This window comes from Pituophis catenifer, unplaced genomic scaffold (genome assembly GCF_029215685.1).
Source record: "Pituophis catenifer annectens isolate HBS135680 unplaced genomic scaffold, rPitCat1.0.hap2 SCAF_1, whole genome shotgun sequence".
NCBI lineage: Eukaryota > Metazoa > Chordata > Lepidosauria > Squamata > Colubridae > Pituophis > Pituophis catenifer.
This window is the reverse complement of record NW_027256881.1, coordinates 275,999,484-276,018,231: the sequence shown is the minus strand read 5'-3', so window position 1 is coordinate 276,018,231 and position 18,748 is coordinate 275,999,484. Positions and strand designations below refer to the sequence as shown.

Sequence of the window (18,748 nt, the reverse complement as noted above, 5' to 3'; positions counted from 1 at the left end):
AAAATCTGGATAATGAAATAAGCTTTTGGCATTAATTTTTGGTTTGCAAAAATTAAGACAGACAACTTCTACCTAGTTTGGTAATGAGTCGTCTGCAAGTAAACCATCAAACTCAGAAAGCATCAAGGCCCCACAAATTCACCAGAGACTGGTGCTTCTTGGAAGAAAACTTTCCCCCAAATACCAGAGCATGGAGTTTTAAATACTAGTTACTTGTGTAATGTAAAGGTTGTATGGACTTACAAAATCTATCATAACAAAATCATCATGGATATTCCCACTGCTGCTGCCACTGGAACCCACTGAGTGTAGGCTACCTTGTAAAGGAGACTCTGTGTCTGGAGAATCAGGAGGATTTACCTGTTAAAGGAATTCAAATGTCCAATTAACATAATAAAGTCCCGATGGGCAAAATAAGCAGAGACAAGAAGTTATCTTTGCAGACAGAAATTATAGGCATGCTTGGCATTCAGGAGGCATAATACTGACAACAATTTTATAGGACTGAGAAAGGTAGGCAGTTCTTACCATGGGATCGTTATCTTCTAGTTCAAAGCTCTTGGGAGCAAACATTTGAAAAGGAATGTCCAAACTGGCCATTGTCACCTAAAGAGGTTCAAAAGATAGAATCTCAGATGTCTCCTGACAAATCCTACTATTTCTGCCAGGATGCAATATACTGCTGCAAATTTTCATGCCTACAGCCCCAAAATTGGCCAGGACAAGTTCAGAAATTAGAGAAAGCCAAATACAGCCAAGTTGTGCAGACTACCACCTGGAATGGCATTTCTCCAGTGTTATGGGAAAGGACATTCCTTGTGTTTCGCTTCTGAAGCCATATGCAAGCAATGAATTAAAGTGAATTACCTGGCTGATGGGCTTGTTGACAAAGGCTCCCACCTTTCGAACAAAGAAGGTTTCCAAGGCATCGCGTGGAGAACCGCTTTTTCCTTCACTGCTGTTAGATACGGTTTCTGGATCCTCACTGAAAGTTGAAAGAGGGTGTAATTATTATTATTATTATTACTACACTAGAGATATACAACTACTGATACAAAGCACTGGTTATGAAGTACATATTTTTCCTAATATCTTTCCTAGCTTTTTATTAAAGTTATATATAGTACTTCCCATAGAATTAAAACTTAGATTTCAAAGGTGTTCTGAGTATTCCACCAATGATAAACATTGTTTTTATTTGAAAGTTATGCTTTATCTTCTAGCATCAGTCTACTCATCACACACACACACACACACACACACACACACACACACGTTTCCTCAACTTTCATTTGACTTCTTCTTATCAGCAGCAATACATTTTATGTACAAACAAAACATTTAAAAAATGGAGGTAGTGAATTTAGGATTAAGACAGCATTTTTCCCCCCCGAAGTATTTTTTTCAAAGAATGAAGAGATCTCCAAAGGGAAAGGAGACAGAATCTAAATGTTTTGTTCCTTTTTTTGGCACTTAGTGGCACTGGCATAATCAAACAAGAACACATTTTAACAATATTGTTGAGAGTTTGAGAATTATGCTATCTTCCCATGAGGGTGCTACTTACAGAAAATGTAGAAAAACAACTTTTTAAAAAAGGGAAAACACTAAGTTGAAAAATGCAAATACGTAGAAAAAAGAACTTCAGAGGATGATGTTAAGCTTTTTTCCCCAAGCTACTAATCTGCATAACAAATGCCATTAATTCTCGGACAAATTAATTTTTGGTTTGTAAAAGTGATACATAAGATAGTTAAGGAAAGTTTTAAATACATACCTACTAGATGGAGTAACTGCAGAATAATGGCCTCCATCCAGGGGAGTGCATGTCATTATTTTCTCATGATCTGCCTGGGTGCCATGCATCGGTTGGCTAGGAATCATAGGTACTCCTCCCTCCTTTCCTGGAACTACCAACTAGAAAGTACAAAGATCAAACTTGTTATTTTTGAAGTCATTCAGGAAGAGAGAATGCTCAGTTCTCTTACTTCGAAGAGTGCAATTGTTTGTTTTTCAATTAAAAGTAATGGAATTTATGACATATTTTGGAAGAAGCAGTGCACCTTGTTTCTCAAGAACTTGAATGATTTCTACCAATAGGCAAAGAGGGAGGAAGAATTTCAGTCAAAAGTATAGGTATAGAGGGAGAGGAACTAAAGTAGAACTAAATGGAAGATAACAACTTGAAGAATTGAGAGCTGCCCTGAACCCCCTGTAGCACTTTTCATTTGATTATTTATTTATTTTGGGCCTACTGTCAGAGAACCTTCAAACTTCTTAGCAAGCAGAACTGAGCTGTTTCTCAAAGTATACCTTAAAAGTAAAATACTTTGCAGTGGAGCAACATTTTAATGAGTATACCTCGTAATAATAATTATAAATTTTATTCAATGCACATAGATTTATATCATGGCCCCATTTTCATGACATCCAACTATATCCCACACTGCATTAAATACAACTATAGTAAATATTTCTTCCACTTTTCAAGCATTGTATAAAATAATCCACACTTCTAAACAGTTAAGCAAAGAAGGTATGATCAACGTTCCATACAGTGTCCAGGTTTTGCCAAGGATCCAAGAAGAAATGAAATTCTATCATACTGGGATGCAAAGTCTTATTTCATGTGAATCCAAAAAGCAATGTTAGTGTTCTTTGTCCAATGCTACTAGTATTGTTGGGTTTTTTTCAACTATTATCCTATTTTCTTTGCTGATGCGAGACGAATAGAGTAAGTTCAGAAAAAGTGTTAGCTGTCAATGAGATACAGTTTAGAACAGCAAATCTCTGAGAATACCTGATGAAGATGTGTAGCGCTCAAGCCGCCAGCAAAGACTACTGGGTAGCCCAAGTCAGCTGATCCAACTCCCAAGGCTGCAGGCTGATAAGAAAGACGAGAGCTGGAGAGCTAAGAAATAGGGGTAGGGAGGAAAAAGAAGAGAAAGGGAAACCCCACAGAGTCTGAATAATGTTTAGATATATAGGAAAGGGAAGGAAATGAAATCAAGATCTGCAAAATAAAATTGCTAGTCTTGTTTCTAATACTTTCTCTCTCACACAAAAAAAGGTAAGCTGATTTTAATGGAACTTATGACTGATATTATTTTTAAGGACCAATTTCCAAAGATCTAAATTACAGAAATGACCTTCATATATATTCTGGTATTTAACATTTTAAATAAGGAAACAATCTGTGCAAATGACAGTACAACCATTGCTCTGAGAGAAGGCTATCAAAAGAATTAATAATAGTGTTAGATAATTATCATTCATATGCCCCATTTTATCTCTCATCAAGAAGTATAAAATCTAAGCAGAAGACACTTTGAATTTCAGCTATAAAATGCAAAGTCTGCAAAGCAGAACCTCTGGTCATCAGAGGAAAAATCTAAACCCGGACCAAAATTAATATCTGAGACATCACATTTCACTTCAACTATTAAAATAATAAAGAAAACCATAAAACCATGCCAGAGGACAGAACTGATGCTTTGTTTATATTACATCTCTTACTCTTGACTATCCAGAGTACATATATTGTAGAATCTATGAAAAATAAAGGCTGGAATTACAACTCTTACACACACACACATTTGCATAACATGTTACACTACACTACCTGTTGCAAGCATTGTAGTTGTGATTTCCTAGCTAAGGAAAATATGTTTGTATGTTTATGCGTGTGTGTATTTAAGTGTACCATTATCCCTATTAGCACTATTAAAGCAAATGATAGGAAGCTGTACTCTTTTAGATGCTGTTGGATGTTAAATCCTATACAGGTAGTACTCGACTTACAACAATTCAGTTAGTGGCCATTCAGTTACAATGGCATTGAAAAAAGTGACTTATGATCATTTTTCACACTTATGACCATTGCAGCATCCCCATGGTCATGTGATTTATATTTGGATGCTTGAAAACTGACTCACATTTATGACAGCATCCTGGGGTCATATGATCATCTTTTGCAACCTTCTGACAAGCATGGTCAATGGAGAAACCAGATTCACTTAACCATCGTGTAACTAATTTAACAGCTACATTGATTCAGTTAACAAATGTGCCCAGAAAAGTCGTAAAATGGAGCAAAACTCACTATCATCCCTATATTAATGAATCATATTTATATTGTCGGAGATTGCTGTAGCGACTAATATAAAGGTGTTCTGCCATTGCTTTTTTTTTTCTTTCTGCATCTGATCTTAACATACTGGTCTTATTTTGCAGCCTGATCTTCCATTTTGGTGGTGTACTGTTTGGCTTTTTTTCCCTTGTTTGTTCATTTTGTATCCACGTTATTCAGTTACAACTACAGCTGTGCTGTACATTAGTTGGTTTGTTTCTTGCAGTGAGCTGGTGCTTATATTTGATATTGTCGTATTGGCATCTTTTAGTATTTGTTTTAGCTGTTTTTTTGGAACAAGCTTCACTTGTTCAATAGGCAGCCTCAGTACATTGTTTTTGTGCTGTTCTTGGTGTTCAGTTATTTCTTCTTCTTCTTTCAATTCCTTTTGTTTTTTTAATTAAAGGGCTTTTTTCATCCTGTAAAGGTGGTGTCTTAAGTTTGGGAATAAAAATGATTTGATAGCTATGCTGGCTTCCACTAGTTTCAACTTCCCTGGTTTGCCTCTACAGTCTGAGCTACTTCTGGCAAGGCTTCCATTTTTTGCCCTTGGTAGACCTTTGCAGTTCTTCTAATTCTGCTTCTATGAATACTTTATTTTACATTACAAACCAACATTCATCTTCTAGCCTCTGTAATGTTATTTCTGATTCCGAATGTTGTTCTTTCCAGAACTGGTACATTCTTTTCGGATATCCTCTTCTCATTGGATTTTATTTGTAATAACAGATCACTATTTCAGTCTTTGTATATTGGCGATGGGTAAATAATTTTTCTTTCAGTCACCCTGCAACTGCTGGTTGCTCAGCCAACAGTCTTGATTCCTCTAGCCCATTTTTCATCAAATGTCCATGAACGTCACCATTTAGAACAGTCCTTGTTGACCAATCCAGTGACACCCAATCCAGTATGGGTTCCTGTAAATTACATCTCACCATATTGCTTATGAGAGAGGCACTTGTTATTATGAGATTTTTTTTAAAATCCCATTTAAAAAAAAAAAAATTGGTCAACACAAGACGGCGCTGAAAATTATTATCCCCCCCTTGCAGCATTCATTTTGTCAAGGAATATGATTAGCATGATCATCTGCACAACCATACTGTTTCCTTATACTTTCACTACAGGTCTTTGACTTATGACTATAATGGAGCCTGCTGCATGACTATCTCATTTAATGATCTCCAACCTTGATCTTCCCATTGTGGTTGTTAAGTAGTGAATGGAGTGCCTCAAAGGGTGGGGGAGGCCTTGGGAGGCCCAGAAGTGGGTGCTATTTTTGGAGCAGCTACAATTCATGGGCTGAGCCACAGGTCTTAGAAATGCCAAGGGATGGAGTGGCCTGCTTTCATTTTCCAACATGATTTCTGGAGCTTTGGAGATCTATAAAAGGTAAGCGAGTGTTCAGTGATGGGGTAGGGGTGGGGAAGAGGGGTTGGGACACCGCAGGGTGAGAAGCAGACCCAAGGCCTGCAGAGTGCTAGGTTTACCATCATTGAGCTAGGATTATGGTCACATGACATCTCACTTAACAACCACTTCACTCAACACCCAAGGTTCCAGTCCCAATTATGGTCATACGCCAAAGACTATCTATATAAAACAGAAAATATCTTATCTTTTTATTATGACTGGAATTATAAATGGATCCTCTTAGCAATGGCCTACTTTTCCCTCATCCTCTTGCTATGCTTTTTCCCACACCCAGCAACAAAATTTCAAATAAAGCCTCATATACCATAACTCTCAATCAATTCTTAGAGTCTTCTTTTCCTTTTTTTGGAAGAGGAAAAAAAAATAGTATGCATCGCTGTGACAAAAGCCGACACCTTAATAGACTGTTATAAGATATTTTTCACCGGTATCTCTAACATTTTACTATGAATCCATGAATTCAAGAACTTTACAAGCATCTTGCTCAGTAATAAAAATATAAAGCTAATAACTTTCAATATGATTTTTTCTCTTCAATTTCCTTTCTTTTAGAAAAGGTATTTGGAAACTGAATATATAATGCCAACTTTGTAAATGGGACATACCGAAAGGCCTGTTTCATTTCAGGCCAGCTGGGCTCACCGATGAAGTCAAAGCAAAAATATTTACTGTTTACTTTTGTTATGTATCTTTTAGTTTTTAAATTTTTTGGCCCTATATGTTTTCCACAATCAACTCACTTGAGGTGAAAAGGCCAGCCCCATCATAGGGCCCTTCAAGGTATCCATCACCACAGGAGGAGGAGTCTGAAAATGTGCTTTAGTGACAGTAAATACACACTGTACAAAGACACACGAAAGAAAACACACAAGGAAGAGAAAGAAAAGAACTTCAGAAAGAAAAATGGAAAAGAGTTTGATGAACTGAATGTTACATCCAGACATATATTGGAAATGTTCATATACAGAACTGGAGGGCACTTCATGGTTTGCAAGAGGTTTAACATTTCAGGGTAACTGTTGTATTTTCCAAATTAATTTCTTTTTAATTTGAGAATTCCATTTAGATCAGGAAAGAGAGTCAGAATTTGCTGCAAATACACGGGCCTTCTAAGGATTAGGTCAAATGGTTATTGGTAACAACAGAGAGGAGGAAAGATCAATTCAATCAAAACTATCAAATATGAGCACAATCACTTCTATCTTCACTAGCTTGAAGAATGAAATTCCAATGAAGACAGGAGACAGGCATAAATGCAGAGGGGATGGAATGGGGAAAGCATGAAATGTGTCATGAAATCATGATACAATCCCTATATATTTGCATCCAAAAGAAACAGATACTGAATAGAGTTTCTGGTTTTCCGTTTAAAATGGACATATAGGATGATCAGTTTTTGATCACAAATTTTATAACTGTGCTGACTTGCCAGAAGATGTCTTTTCATATTAGGCATAATTAAGACAATGGCAATACTAGAGTCAGAACATCTTAAGAAGTAATTCTTGTCAAATGTTGACTGTCAATTAATTATTAAAGAAATAGCCTACAAGAATGCTCTGTATCGGGTATGACCTGATATAAATATCAGTCGGGGAAATGGGGATGAAGAAATCAGTTGTAAGCTCATACTCAGCAGAATATTCTTTTCCTAAAATTAAAATTAAGAAATGACTATATAAGTAATTACATACAATCTAACTCCCTGGCAACAACCACCAATATTGCCATTAGAGAAGAACAGAAACTTATTTTCATGCCAGGATGGTCTTATTGTACTGAGTTTTAAAACGAAGCCTTGTGTCTTGATTTTTAATCCAAATGTTTTGCAGGAGTATCTGCCAATCTATGTTAAGTATAGAATTTTTTAAAATCTGAAAATTAGATGGATTAAAAGGTTAGACTATATATTATGATCAGTAGATTGTCATCAAGCTTGAACTAATTTTTTTCATACACCTATACTCTATTCTTATTAATTAAAAATACCACCTCTTGGCAATAGTGAAATATATGCATAAGGAAGTGTATTATGAGCAATGCCCATCACAGTTTAGTTGTCACGCTCTTCGTTTTGTACTATATAATAATCACAGGTTGCAAAAGTGTCAGTTGCTAAAATATGGCTGTATAACTGTATAAATAAGGCACACTGGGAAACTTCTAAATTGATTTTGAAAAACAACTTACCTGGGATGGGGGAGAAGTAGAGAAAGAAGTTGTGCATACTTCTTGAGAATCTTCTACTGATGGATATGCCACTGCATTTTCTTCACCTGTTCTGTAACAATCACAAGATACTTTTTTAAAAAATGGAAATGTTTAATAATAGCTAAGCAAAGGTTCTACTGATAAAAACACTATAGACAGGAATTAAAAGATTTGGGTGGAGTTGAAAGGAGAATTATGACAGAGCTCACTCTTTCCTTAAAAGAGCGGAACTGGTAGGGCGGGTTTAATATTTTTGGATTTTATGTGTTCATAAATTTTCCCCGGAAAAGAATGACATATTTTCTTAGAAGTTTTATTTTTTGTTTTTCAAAAGGAAGCTTTTACTGATATTCATTTCAAGGCTCTTAGTTGTAGAGATATACAAAATGTAATTTCAGAGCTTCACAAAATACATTTCTAAACACTGCTGTTTTGGCCAATGAAGAAAATATTAACCTGGGAAATGTTTTAAAAAATAGGTCATCTATTAAAATATTTTTTGAATTATCATGCTTTACTTATACTATCATACAATCATTAAATAGAAATAGAATAACAGAGTTGGAAGGGACCTTGGAGATCTTCTAGTCCAACCCCGTTTAGGCAGGGAACCCTAATACACCACTTCAGACAAATGGTTATCCAATCTCTTCTTAAAAACTTCCAGTATTGGAGCATTCACAACCTGTGGAGGCACGTTGTTCTACTGATTAATTGTTCTAGCTGTCAGGAAATTTCTCCTTAGGAAATTTGCTTCTCTCCTTGATTAGTTTCCACCCACTGCTTCTTGTCCTACCCTCAAGTGCTTTGGAGAATAGCTTGACTCCCTCTTTTTTGTGGCAGCCCCTGAGATATTGGAATTAAAGTAGAAATTTATAAAACAAGTGCCAAGTTGTTTGGGAAAAAAAAGAAATTATTTTCATACTGCACTTTACTCTGGAAAAATATTTACAATCCCAAGATTTCTCACTGACTAAGGTGTGACCTGAAATGAATGTGCCTTAAAGTTTTCTCATTCTATTCATCCACTTCTAAATAGTGTAAGAAATTCAGGCTTTTTCTGCATACTACACTTCAAAATTGAAGCGGTGAGCAAGACTCACACATAATTTTCTCTACCCAGCAATGTAAGCTGTAAAGGTTCTATACCTGGGATAATTGCCTCCACTATTCATGATTCCTCTTTCCTCACCTGTAATTGCAGGGATGCATGGGTGAGGAGCTGGGGTAGGGACGGTCCACAAAGTGATCAATGATAATCCCCATGATAGGTGGGGTCCTCTCAAACTGCCTGCAAGGCAATAAGTAATAAGCAAATTGTATTATTCATAGGACTGTGGTTTCTATTTTACAACTTGTTCTGACAGCCATCCTGCTCTTTTGGATAAATTTATGGGGAGCAGAGCATCACCACAATTCAACCCTGCAACTCCACACATAAGCAAGGAACTTGCTCAAAACTTAAAACTACCAGTATCAATCTACCGAATCGAAGTAACTAAGATTTTCTGGCTTAAAGGAGGATATCCTAAGAAGAGATTATTTAGTTTGACTAAGAAGTCCTCACCTGGTAGACATGAATGCTAGGTTGATTCTGTAGGCACATGACAAAGTGATTGTGCCTAGTGGAGTACCAACTGTCCCAACTCGGACTGTCTGAAATCCTACACAGGCAGAAGAGAAGTGATCATTGTCCCAACTACTCTTTATGTTAATAACGATCAACCACAAAAATAAAACGATTCACTATTGCTCTAGTCTTAGCTGAGCACAACAATAAAACTGAAGCCCCCAAGATGATGTCAATGCAGACCACCCTTTGTGTTCATCACCCTCTCATGTTCCACCTCATTTTTAATTTTAGTGCAATATTGTTTGTGGGAAATTAGTAGAGTCACAAGAATATCTCTAGACCCTATCTGAAATGGAACCTGGAACAGAAAACTTCAGGTCTGAAAGAACTATCATGTTATTTGGAAATTACCACTACCTTGTACTTAGCTATAGACCTGCAGAAGTTGCTTTTCTTTTAACTTTACCAATTTACTTTTTGAGAGCTGATACTTTGTGACTAAACAGCTTACCATAAAAATAACTTTACTATTATGCTTATAATACACTCAAGAGATTGATGCAAACTTCTATTAGTTCTCCTATTGACAAAAGTCAGATGAATATATTCTTTAGTTGAATCCCAGATATCAGTTTCAATTCTTCATCAATCTCTTATAAACCTCAAACATCCATACATATATGCATGTTTCTTTTGTAAACATGTGAATCTGTTAGTCCAGGGGTGGGCAAATGTGGCCCTTTCACAATCTGTGGACTTCAACTCCCAGAATTCCTGAGACAGCCAAGCTGGCTCAGGAATTCTGGAAGTTGAAGTCCACAGGTCATAAAGGGGCCATATTTGCCCATCCGTGTTAATCTATAATTGCCCATTTTTATTTTCTACAGTCTGTCAATAGTAAAAAAAGAAAAGCCCAGGTCTAATTTTTCTGATACCCAGTCATACCTTCTCCCAAGCCATTCAGTTGCACTTCTCCAAAGTATACCCTACAACAGATAAGTAGATACAAAAATTATATACATCATATATGTTGTTTTAAGATGCAAGGCAGAGATATAAAATTGATTTTTTTAATTCTTAATGTACAATAATCTTACAACCCTTGATCTGGTCACTTTTTGATCTTCTGTGAACAAGTAACATAAAATATCCATAAGATCACCTAATGTCAGAATCAAAGAAAGAAGCATGGTAAATGCTTAGGTGCCAAAATTAGAACATATAATATTATTATTGGCACAGAATCGAGATAACAAAAAAACGAATCAAAAGAAATATAAGATCAAATAAATTCCTGTAGTAAGGTTTTGATCTAAAACCCCATTAATATATTGTCCGTTTTAATTGATAAACCCAGACCCTAGCCAACAAAAATCCAAAGTAGTAGCAGCAACCAATTGAATTTGAGGATAATAAGAAAAATTAGGAGCCAGCTAGATCATTTATATTCTGTCTGAAACTATTGAGGCCATTCATTAAATATACATGTAGTTTGGAAATATAAATCATTTAACAATATTTTATTAGTTGGACAGGCAACTGGAAATAGGTACAGCAGATTAACTGGAAAATACTTAAATACACAATTGCACAATAATATCAGACTATTACACTTTTATTTGCCTGTTGGATTTCAAAAAACTTTCCCATATTAATACGTTTCAATTGCTTTAAACTGGAAGATTAAACTATATATTCAGCCAGTTACATGTTCTAAGTAATGAAATTACGGATACTAAAATTGGATTAAATGAAATCAATAAGTGATATTCAGTTTGGATTAATATAATCTTCTTTTAAATTCTCTCTCCTTTTAACAAAACAAAACACAGCAATATACTTTGGGAGTTCAATAGATGTATGAGCTTGTAGTTGAAAACAGGGTACATTTCAAAATTATTCCATTCATAGTTATCATTAATATTACTCCTTCTACAATTAGCATTACATTAAACATATTGGTACAAAGGTGCCAAGTGACTTTCATAGCTAAGAACGTACTTATGTCTGGATCTGCCCATACTAGATCCCATAGTATTAAATTCCTCATTTAGATATCAAAAAATCATGGAGGAAAAAATATAGTAGAGAGAACTAAAATAAACCAATGTTTTCTTCAGAATACAAAAACTAAGCAGGCCAATGTATTTAATAGATTAATAAACGTCTTTGGAGTTAGATGGCATCTAAATAATGGAATAAATATTTTTGCAACTCCTTGCCTCAAAAACAATAGAAATACAAATTTAGTGTGGAAATTTTACGTTATAAATATGTTAATTCCTGAAATGTGGAGCTGAACTTTTTCTCTAAAATAAAATGTTTATTTAATGGACATTTGCAGTGTAGTACAATTTGCATGATTATGCTGTTTTTGCCTAGAACAATATACAGGCAAGGGTAGAGAAATATGAAACCATGCAATAACTAGTACTCTTGATAACAAAAGAATTTATGACATATACAAAATTTTCAATTATTATTCCTATCATATTATTAAATATGTTTAAAATAGCATGGATTCCAATTAGTAAAGGAATTAAGTTGCTTTAGTTTTTCATTCACTAAAAGAATAAACTATCTTTGTAAATTAATAAGTGATTGAAAGATTATTTGCCATCAAGACATTTTCAAGTTCTAGCGACCATATTGATTGAAAAACCAAAAAGAGGAAAGAAACTTATTATAGGACAAATGAACCTATAAGTGTTGAGAAATACATGGAATTATGAAATGGTTTATATTTGTTAAAATAATTTCCAAATATTTACAGAAATCTAAAATCCACTGCTACCACACTGGCTTGTTAATATTATCTAATGAGATTTTATAACATTGCACTAAAGATAAAAAGAGAATGAAGAAATATATGCAACTTATTTTGTTCATTTTTTGTTTTATGGATAATGCATAGAATTATAATTTGAATAACAAGATTAAGAAGCAAAACTGTAAAGTTAAAAAACAATAATCTGCTTAATATTTTGAGAAATTTTGAAATGAAACAAAATTTGTTAACTATATTTTGACTAAGTTATGAAGAAATACAAGGAAAAATATAGCTATAAATCCACAGATATCCCTAAATTGTACACATATTAGAAGAATGCAGTAAACTATCAATTGCACATGACAACCTACTTATTTATTAAAATAAGATTAACAGCAAATTAAAAAAATAAAAAAAGAGAGACCAATGCAAGCACGTCAAAAAATATGAGGCTGGAGAAAAATAATGGAAACGCAAGAACAAAAAATATAAAACTTGATACAGACAATATAGAATGTATTAGAAGTTCTATTTATTTTTTGGTCCTGAGGATGATCAAAGTCAGTATTACCTGTACAATATGACATATTCATGACCTTGTTTCCTTGAGAGTCTATAGGCTGGTGTCACCCTTGTTATAGCAAGCAAAGATTTCAGCAGTAGAGACAGCCTATTATACACAGTGTAGGAAACTTTGGTTTCTTTATCACATCTAAAAGCATACATAAAAATAATTAGTCCGGCATTCCAAGAATCGATAAATTCTGAAATGAATCAACTTTGAAATACAGGTAATCCTCAATTTATGACCACAATTTAATCCAAAATTTCTGTTGCTAAGCAAGGCAAGTTAAAATGATTTTTATCCCATTTTATGAGTTTTTGGCCACACTTATTAAATGAATCATTGCAGTTGTTAAATGAACAACAGAGTTGTTAAGCAACTCTGACTTCTCCTATTGACTTTGCTTTTCAGAAGCCAGCTGAGAATGTTACAAATGGTGATCACATGACTCCAGGATAGTGCAACTGTCATAAATACATGCCAGTTGCCAAGTGCCTGAATTTTGATCACGTGACTGTGATAATGCTGCAACAGTTGTAAGTGTGAAAACTTTTTTCAGTGCCGTTGTAACTTTGAACGGTCATTAAACAAATGGTTGTAAGTCAAGGACTATCTGTACTGAATTATCACTGTAAAAAAATAAAGATTATACTTTTATAGAGTTCAAAGCAAATTAATATATCTACAGATTTTGTGTAATACACCAATTATTTAATTCTAATTCAAATGAAGATGTTTGCTTCTCAAATATCAGAGAAGAATATCTTAAGTAATAATGCATTAATCCACAAATACCATAGAATTATATAGAAATGGATGCATATTACAATATATCTTTGCTTGATATAGAATATATTAAAAAGTTTCTTCCACAATATTCATAAATTAGAATAGGATATATTTTTGGCATGTGGAAATATGATCTATTTTTAATTCAGATGCACCAAAACCCAAAAAATTTTGCTTTCCAAGTAATTTACATTATTTGGTTAATGACATTATCATGCAAATAAGATAATTTCTGCAATGACATACAGGTAGTTTTCATGTAATGACAACCGGACTTGGCAACTTGGTCAATAAGCAAAGTGGTTACTATGTGAAATCACAACTCTTATGACTTTATTGTGAGAGATACTTTGCCATCACTATCATAACTGCAAACGGTCACTAAATGAGGCAGCCGCTAAACAAGGACTACCTGTACTTTTGTTAGAACAAACTTTCTCCTCATCCAAATTAAAATGAAATTCCATTCTATACTCATTTCCTGAACTGGAATGCAATATTAACTAATTACTATAGCTATAAAATTACTATTATGGAATGAAACAAAGCCCATTGATGAGAACAGATTTATCTAAATCCCATAGCTTTTTGAAATACGTAAGTGTATTTAACGAAAAGGGAACTGTGAAATGAACAAATTTCTATCTGGCTTCCTGACATATGAAAATATTTTTAATTGGATAATTTAGAATAAGCTGTGGGAAGTCTAGCAAAATGCCTGCACAAAATGCCTACCATGGAAGACTTAGTGAGACTCAAAGTATCCCAATGCTTTATATATCACCATCTCCATCCTCCACCTCTTGCATTTTCCCCATTTCTACCTTTGTCCATTTGCAGAGCTAGCAGGCTCTATTCTGCATGATTATTTTTAGCTTCTATGAAAGCCTACTAAGCTCATTTTAGCTCTTTAGACATTCTTGAGAATAAAGAATGCTTCTATAGATTGGCATTTTGACCTATTATAATATGCCAGCTTGCCACTTTTTAATTGAAATGTAAATTGAAATATGAAGTCAAGCAGGGCACAAAGGGGCGTATCAGCAGACCTATAAGCACTACAACACTGAAGGCCTTAGTTTTAGGGTAATTATACATGATACTGTTATCAATTTACCAATGTTTGAAAATGCGTAAATACCAAGAAACAACTAAGCAGCTGATAACAGAAGTTAAACTGCATGGAAACATTTCATGCAAGTTGGAACAGCTTTTTTTTACCTACAATTGGGAAATACTTGCAAACTTTATTTTGTACTGTGCAAATGTTAACTCATAAATTAATTATGATGGACATACTGGATGTATTCATTTTTATTACTACTTCTTTCTATGTGCATTTTAAAATGTAAAGAAAAAAATGGGAACTAGTGTTTAGTTATTTACGCTTAACAAAAAGCCTCCTGTGCCCATCGGTTCTAGAGATTCACTAATATTAATTGTTCACATTCAAGCTTGTTGCTTATAACATCATTATAGCTTTAAAACTGGTAACTGAGTTTGTTATTTGCATTGTTTCTCTTCTCACTTCCCTTTTCTTTTACACTATGCCTTTTAGGCTTCCTAGGGACAGGTAGTGTCCTCTCTGTTATTGATGTGAGCCATTCTGATAGATTTTTTTCCAGTAAAGATAGGAATGAAAATACTTTAAACAGTAGCTTACTTTTCATTCATTTCTAAACACCAGATTTCCAGCTCCATGGAATCTCCCTGCAGTGGAAGAAAAAGTATTTCAACAAAGCCTTTATAATGACAAAGCTTTTACTTGTGAAAAAAAATGTACCTAGTACAGATGAGTCAGTGGTGTTGTTGAAAATGAGACAAATGAAACTTTAGGTGGATTTAACATTAGTATAGTTTCCAAATTATGAAAAGTGATACCTTCATATACCTGAAAGAATGTCACAGAAAAGAAGCTCAAGTTTTGTCACTGCAGAATGCAGGACATAAAATAATGGATTGATAAAATGTTTTATAAAACTTGCCAAATTTCAGTTACATGGGAAATGGATCCTGGATTTTAGATGCATTCTGTAAGTTAGACCTTTTGAGGTACCTTACTTCAAAAATGGGTGTACCATTTCACCTACGTAAAGATTATAACAATGAGAGTTTTAGTAGTAGACAAGCTAGTTCTATCTACTATCTCATCATGTAAGGCAATTTCAAATAGAATTCTTGGAAAGAAGATCCTATGTGTAATAATATTTCAGTGACTAAACAGAGTTGTTTCTGTTTTTTATATAAAAATGAAAATTATAATGCTGCCAGCAGTGGTTTACTGGAACCCTCTCTTGTAAATTTTCATATGATTTGAAGCCATGTAACAAAATCTGAGATGAAATTGAATAAGAAAAAAAGAATGGTTGGTTCAGTTTATACCTCAGAGGTTTTAAGGGAGATTTCCACACACATTGACCGCCCAACAGCAGGCAGCTGTCCTGCCAAAGCTTTTTTTGCTTCATGAGTAACTTCTGGTATGTCTTTGATTGCCAAGTTGAACTGTAAATTTAAGAATGTAGATTTTAATTTTCAGGAATCTACTTTAGAAACCTACAAACCTTCCTATAGCAGGAATATGTATAATAAAACACAGTTCACAATAGATTAATCTCACTACTATAAAGCAAAAATCCTTTGCTGTCATACATCACAGATTAATAAATGTTGATTTCCTCAAAATGTTGTAAAGCAGATAATATACAAACACACAGATATACCCAAGTCCTATTTGCTTTCACTGTCTCTAGAGATCTTGTATGTCACAAATACTCAATCAAAAGATCTAATAAGAACTTGCAAACAAGGAATGAATTGCTCCCATACATTCTATATTTATACAACCACTTTACAACAGAAGCAAGGTAGAAGCCACGTGCTTTTAACATGAATGTTATGAATGATGTAACAAAGGGATTGTTCTCAAAAATACTTTTTACCCAGTCAGAGCCTGTTGGTGAGGAGGATGAGCGAGTGCAGATTTTTTCTCCAAGTCGGGCCTGCACAATCACCTGTACAGTCTGAAAGACAAAACAGGCTTACTGCATTGAGAAAAAACAAATAGTCAAAAAGTCAAGTAGAGAACACCTACTGAATGGTACCAGATTGAAAAAAAATTAAAGGAGGTACAAAAGCCAAATTACTCAACTGTTTGATAGCAGAAGTCAGAAATGCATTATTAATAATGCATGCATGCATTATTAATTGCTCAGATCCTGGGCAGAAAAGTTCAGGAAATCATATAACTTTTCCTATATCTCTTAACAATTTTATTTATTTCTTTGAATTAGGGCTGTGCACACTTCAAAAAAGCGTTTTATTTAATTGATAAATAAAAGTCATATGCATGACTTTGGGTGGCTAACTAAAAGAGTAAAACAACAATAAAAAAGACAGAATTAAAAACAACAGAAATTTGGAATAAGTTTTCAGACTCTGAACAAGTACAAGAGCCCCTAATATAGAATTCATGTTTTTATTACTTTATTACTGAAGAAGAAGGGCTGCCTCTTTAGGATTGGGTTAACTTTAGCACTGAAATTCAGGATTCCTATTTTAAAGCCTAAAATCATAAAACTGAAAAGACATTTCTGAAATTCTTAATTTCTTCTAATTTCTTAATTTTAAAAAATGTTACAGAATTCTATTACACATTTTGTGTAACTGCCACTGAATTGTGCAAAACTTTAGCTTTTGTTATGCTGTAGTCTAAACATAATGCACACACAAATAATTACCTTCAAAGCAAAAAATTTTATGAACTTGTCCAAGTCCTTCCTGTCCTGGGAGCTGAGGTCAGTATCCATTGCATATGAAAGTCTGAAACAGGACAAAAAAAATTGATTTCACATTTCCAGTCTTAGAAGTTCTTTTGCACAGTATTATTCAGCCAAACTAGTGTTCAACATCAACAAGTAGATTTTAAGTCAGCCACTACTTTTGAAATCAATTTGTTCATTTAAATAAACAGAAATTAAGAATATTCAGTGAAGTTTACATTGTCTGCTCTTTCAGAATCACCTGGCAAAATCAAGTAACTTTTTATTTCACCCGATGAACTTGATAGAGATACTTGGTGAATAAGATTAATCATTTGTGAAATGAATTCTAGGTAATGTGATGTAAGACAATGAGTAACTGCTGACATATCATTGTTCATGATGTAAGTTTATTCAGAGTAGATCTGAAATGGAACTCAGCAGTACTTGATGTCATGTCCTTATATATTGTGTGTGCTCAATACAATAGAATGCAAGGATTCTGAATAACATTATATAAAACAACAGAAATCAGCGGAATGCATCCCCAAACATCAATTAACTCTCAAAAGGCATAATATGACTTCATTAATCTCCCTCTGCAAAGATAATCTCAAGGATAACTTCAGATGGGAAACTGTAAATCTTAGAACAAGCCAGATTAAAAAATACAAGAAAATTCTTGGAAGCACTGCACTCGGAGAAAGCAGCAAGGAGCAGATATTTTAACTTTATCTATTATATCAAAAGTGAACCAAAAGTGGTTCACTTGAACAACTCCATCACAGTATCACAAGTCATATAGGAAACAACCAACAGAGCTATGAGACAGAACCACTCACCACCTTATCGACCAAATAATTTACAAAGCACAAGGCATCAATATCGTACAAGACACCATCTGCCCACAGGGTCATTCCATCAAAGCATGAATATAGCAGGAAAGGCAAGATATACAGTCTAATCTCTACCAACCAATAAACCTATTTTCTCTAAAATTCCTGCACTGATAAAGAAGGGTGAAGAAAGCATATTTGGAGAAGTCTAACAATCTAACAGAGATCCTGTCAAGAAGATGGCATGTACATGATGTCATCATGATGCATGCCTCTCATGCATTTGCCTCGTAATATTTGATGCAAGTAATAGCGTTTTGTATATCATAATTTATTATTTGCAGTCCACAAATATCCATGGCTATGTACTATTCTCAGAGACAAGTCAAAACAGCAATAGCACTTAGACTTATATACCACTTTATAGTGTTTTACAGCCCTCTCTAAGAGGTTTACAGAGTCAGCTTATTGCCCCCAACAATCTGGGTCCTCATTTTACCAGCCTCGGAAGGATAGAAGGCTGAGTCAACCTTGAGCCTGGTGAGATTAGAACTGCCAAATTGCAGGCAGCCGGTAGTCAGCAGAAGTAGCCTGCAGTACTGCATTCTAACCACTGCGCCACCAAGGCTCTTGTGAGATGCAGTTTGTCTATATAGCCACTAAGGTTGAGCCAGACTTGATAG

The 18,748-nt window shown here is 34.4% G+C and overlaps 1 protein-coding gene across 4 annotated transcripts in view; it reads right to left on the bottom strand.

Moving 5' to 3' along the window:
• Positions 1–18,748, bottom strand: part of ATG13 (autophagy related 13) — a 28,374-nt gene that overhangs the window by 7,105 nt on the left and 2,521 nt on the right. The window contains exons 2-16 of one of the 4 annotated variants that reach the window (XM_070936324.1): positions 17,209–17,290; positions 16,411–16,491; positions 15,854–15,973; positions 15,135–15,181; positions 12,689–12,829; positions 10,293–10,333; positions 9,342–9,438; positions 8,967–9,065; positions 7,754–7,844; positions 6,304–6,402; positions 2,801–2,911; positions 1,778–1,917; positions 868–985; positions 529–606; positions 244–360 (exon numbers count right to left, since the gene is read on the bottom strand). In XM_070936324.1, coding sequence (XP_070792425.1) covers positions 244–360; positions 529–606; positions 868–985; positions 1,778–1,917; positions 2,801–2,911; positions 6,304–6,402; positions 7,754–7,844; positions 8,967–9,065; positions 9,342–9,438; positions 10,293–10,333; positions 12,689–12,829; positions 15,135–15,181; positions 15,854–15,973; positions 16,411–16,491; positions 17,209–17,277 — 1,449 coding nt within the window. In that variant the 5' untranslated portion in view covers positions 17,278–17,290. The remainder of the gene's footprint in view (positions 1–243; positions 361–528; positions 607–867; positions 986–1,777; positions 1,918–2,800; positions 2,912–6,303; positions 6,403–7,753; positions 7,845–8,966; positions 9,066–9,341; positions 9,439–10,292; positions 10,334–12,688; positions 12,830–15,134; positions 15,182–15,853; positions 15,974–16,410; positions 16,492–17,208; positions 17,291–18,748) is intronic. The other 3 variants (XM_070936333.1, XM_070936338.1, XM_070936343.1) reach the window with 3 other exon arrangements.